The 2,500-nt window shown below is 50.0% G+C and overlaps 1 protein-coding gene across 8 annotated transcripts in view; it reads right to left on the reverse strand.

Moving 5' to 3' along the window:
- LOC115125242 (transcription factor 4-like) overlaps positions 1–2,500 on the reverse strand; it is a 474,956-nt gene that overhangs the window by 96,944 nt on the left and 375,512 nt on the right. For all 8 annotated transcript variants that reach the window (XM_065017185.1, XM_065017183.1, XM_065017182.1 and 5 more), the window contains one exon: positions 1,865–1,943. In XM_065017185.1, the coding sequence (XP_064873257.1) occupies positions 1,865–1,943 (79 nt within the window). The remainder of the gene's footprint in view (positions 1–1,864; positions 1,944–2,500) is intronic.

Genomic DNA, 2,500 nt, shown 5'->3' on the forward strand with positions numbered 1-2,500 from the left:
GGCAGAGGAAGGAAGGGCAGAGGAAGGGCAGAGGAAGGAAGGGCAGAGGAAGGAAAGGCAGAGGAAGGAAGGTTAGAGGAAGGAAGGTTAGAGGAAGGAAGGGCAGAGGAAGGAAGGGCAGAGGAAGGAAGGGCAGAGGAAGGAAAGGCAGAGGAAGGAAGGGCAGAGGAAGGAAGGTTAGAGGAAGGAAGGGCAGAGGAGGGAAAGGCAGAGGAAGGAAGGGCAGAGGAAGGAAGGGCAGAGGAAGGAAAGGCAGAGGAAGGAAGGGCAGAGGAAGGAAAGGCAGAGGAAGGAAGGGCAGAGGAAGGAAAGGCAGAGGAAGGAAGGACAGAGGAAGGAAGGGCAGAGGAAGGAAAGGCAGAGGAAGGAAAGGCAGAGGAAGGAAGGGCAGAGGAAGGAAAGGCAGAGGAAGGAAGGGCAGAGGAAGGAAAGGCAGAGGAAGGAAGGGCAGAGGAAGGTAGGGCAGAGGAAGGAAAGGCAGAGGAAGGAAGGGCAGAGGAAGGTAGGGCAGAGGAAGGAAGGGCAGAGGAAGGAAAGGCAGAGGAAGGAAGGGCAGAGAAGGAAAGGCAGAGGAAGGAAGGGCAGAGGAAGGAAAGGCAGAGAAAGGAAGGGCAGAGGAAGGAAGGGCAGAGGAAGGTAGGGCAGAGAAGGAAAGGCAGAGGAAGGAAGGGCAGAGGAAGGAAAGGCAGAGAAAGGAAGGGCAGAGGAAGGAAGGGCAGAGGAAGGAAGGGCAGAGGAAGGAAGGTTAGAGGAAGGAAGGGCAGAGGAGGGAAAGGCATAGGAAGGAAGGGCAGAGGAAGGAAGGGCAGAGGAAGGAAGGGCAGAGGAAGTTTCAAGTGTTTTTGTAATTGGACGGGAGGTCTACCAGGACGTAGCTGGTGAAAGTGGTGGCCACCTTCGGTTGTGTTACGCCGAGAGGCCCTTCCCAATACTGGGGCCAACAGCTGTACTATACACATGAGTATATATACAGTCCCTTGGACGCCTCCCATTAGAGCTAAGGTCTTAAACCCTGTGAGACTGAACCAGGCTGTGTTGTAGTCTTAAACCCTGTGAGACTGAACCAGGCTGTGTTGTAGTCTTAAACCCTGTGAGACTGAACCAGGCTGTGTTGTAGTCTTAAACTGTGAGACTGAACCAGGCTGTGTTGTAGTCTTAAACCCTGAACCAGGCTGAGACTGAACCCAGGCTGTGTTGTAGTCTTAAACCCTGTGAGACTGAACCAGGCTGTGTTGTAGTCTTAAACCCTGTGAGACTGAACCAGGCTGTGTTGTAGTCTTAAACCCTGTGAGACTGAACCAGGCTGTGTTGTAGTCTTAAACCCTGTGAGACTGAACCAGGCTGTGTTGTAGTCTTAAACCCTGTGAGACTGAACCAGGCTGTGTTGTAGTCTTAAACCCTGTGAGACTGAACCAGGCTGTGTTGTAGTCTTAAACCCTGTGAGACTGAACCAGGCTGTGTTGTAGTCTTAAACCCTGTGAGACTGAACCAGGCTGTGTTGTAGTCTTAAACCCTGTGAGACTGAACCAGGCTGTGTTGTAGTCTTAAACCCTCTGAACCAGGCTGTGTTGTAGTCTTAAACCCTGTGAGACTGAACCAGGCTGTGTTGTAGTCTTAAACCCTGTGAGACTGAACCAGGCTGTGTTGTAGTCTTAAACCCTGTGAGACTGAACCAGGCTGTGTTGTAGTTTATTTAATTACTTAATTCCTTCCTGATTTAAAGTGTTTAAGCTGTGAATTGTAGACATTGATTGACGCTCTTATTACAGTTAAAAATGGTTCACTTCCTGGTGGTTCACCTTAAATGAGCCAGATGAATGTGTTCCCATCTACGGATAAAGGGGAGGTTTAAACTGAGATGTACCTGTGAGTGATGGGGGAGAGCCGACGGGGGTCGATGGGTTGGACGAGAAACTGTTGTTCGTGTGGTCTGGAGAGTAGATCTGAAAACAACCAATCAAATCACAGGCAGACAGTCAATACGTGGATATGTGTGTATTTTTGGTGTGTGTGTGTGTGTATTGGCTAGGGTGTAGGTTGAGGTGTGTGTGTGTGTGTATTGGCTAGGGTGTAGGTTGAGGTGTGTGTGTGTGTGTGTATTGGCTAGGGGTATAGGTTGAGGTGTGTGTGTATTGGCTAGGGGTCTAGGTTGAGGTGTGTGTGTGTGTGTGTGTGTGTGTGTGTGTGTGTGTGTGTGTGTGTGTGTGTGTATTGTAGTGTGTATTGGCTAGGTGTGTATGTGTGTGTGTGTATTGGCTAGAGGTGTGTGTGTGTATTGGTTTGGGATGTAGGTTGAGGTGTGTGTGTATTGTAGGTTGAGGTGTGTGTGTATTGTAAGTTGAGGTGTGTGCGTGTGTGTGTGTGTGTGTGTGTGTGTATTGACTAGGTGTGTAGGTTGAGGTGTGTGTGTGTGTGTATTGACTAAGGGTGTAGGTTGAGGTGTGTGTGTGCATTGACTAGGGGTGTAGGTTGAGGTGTGTGTGTGTATTGACTAGGGGTA

Source organism: Oncorhynchus nerka, linkage group LG4 (assembly GCF_034236695.1).
Source record: "Oncorhynchus nerka isolate Pitt River linkage group LG4, Oner_Uvic_2.0, whole genome shotgun sequence".
Lineage (NCBI taxonomy): Eukaryota > Metazoa > Chordata > Actinopteri > Salmoniformes > Salmonidae > Oncorhynchus > Oncorhynchus nerka.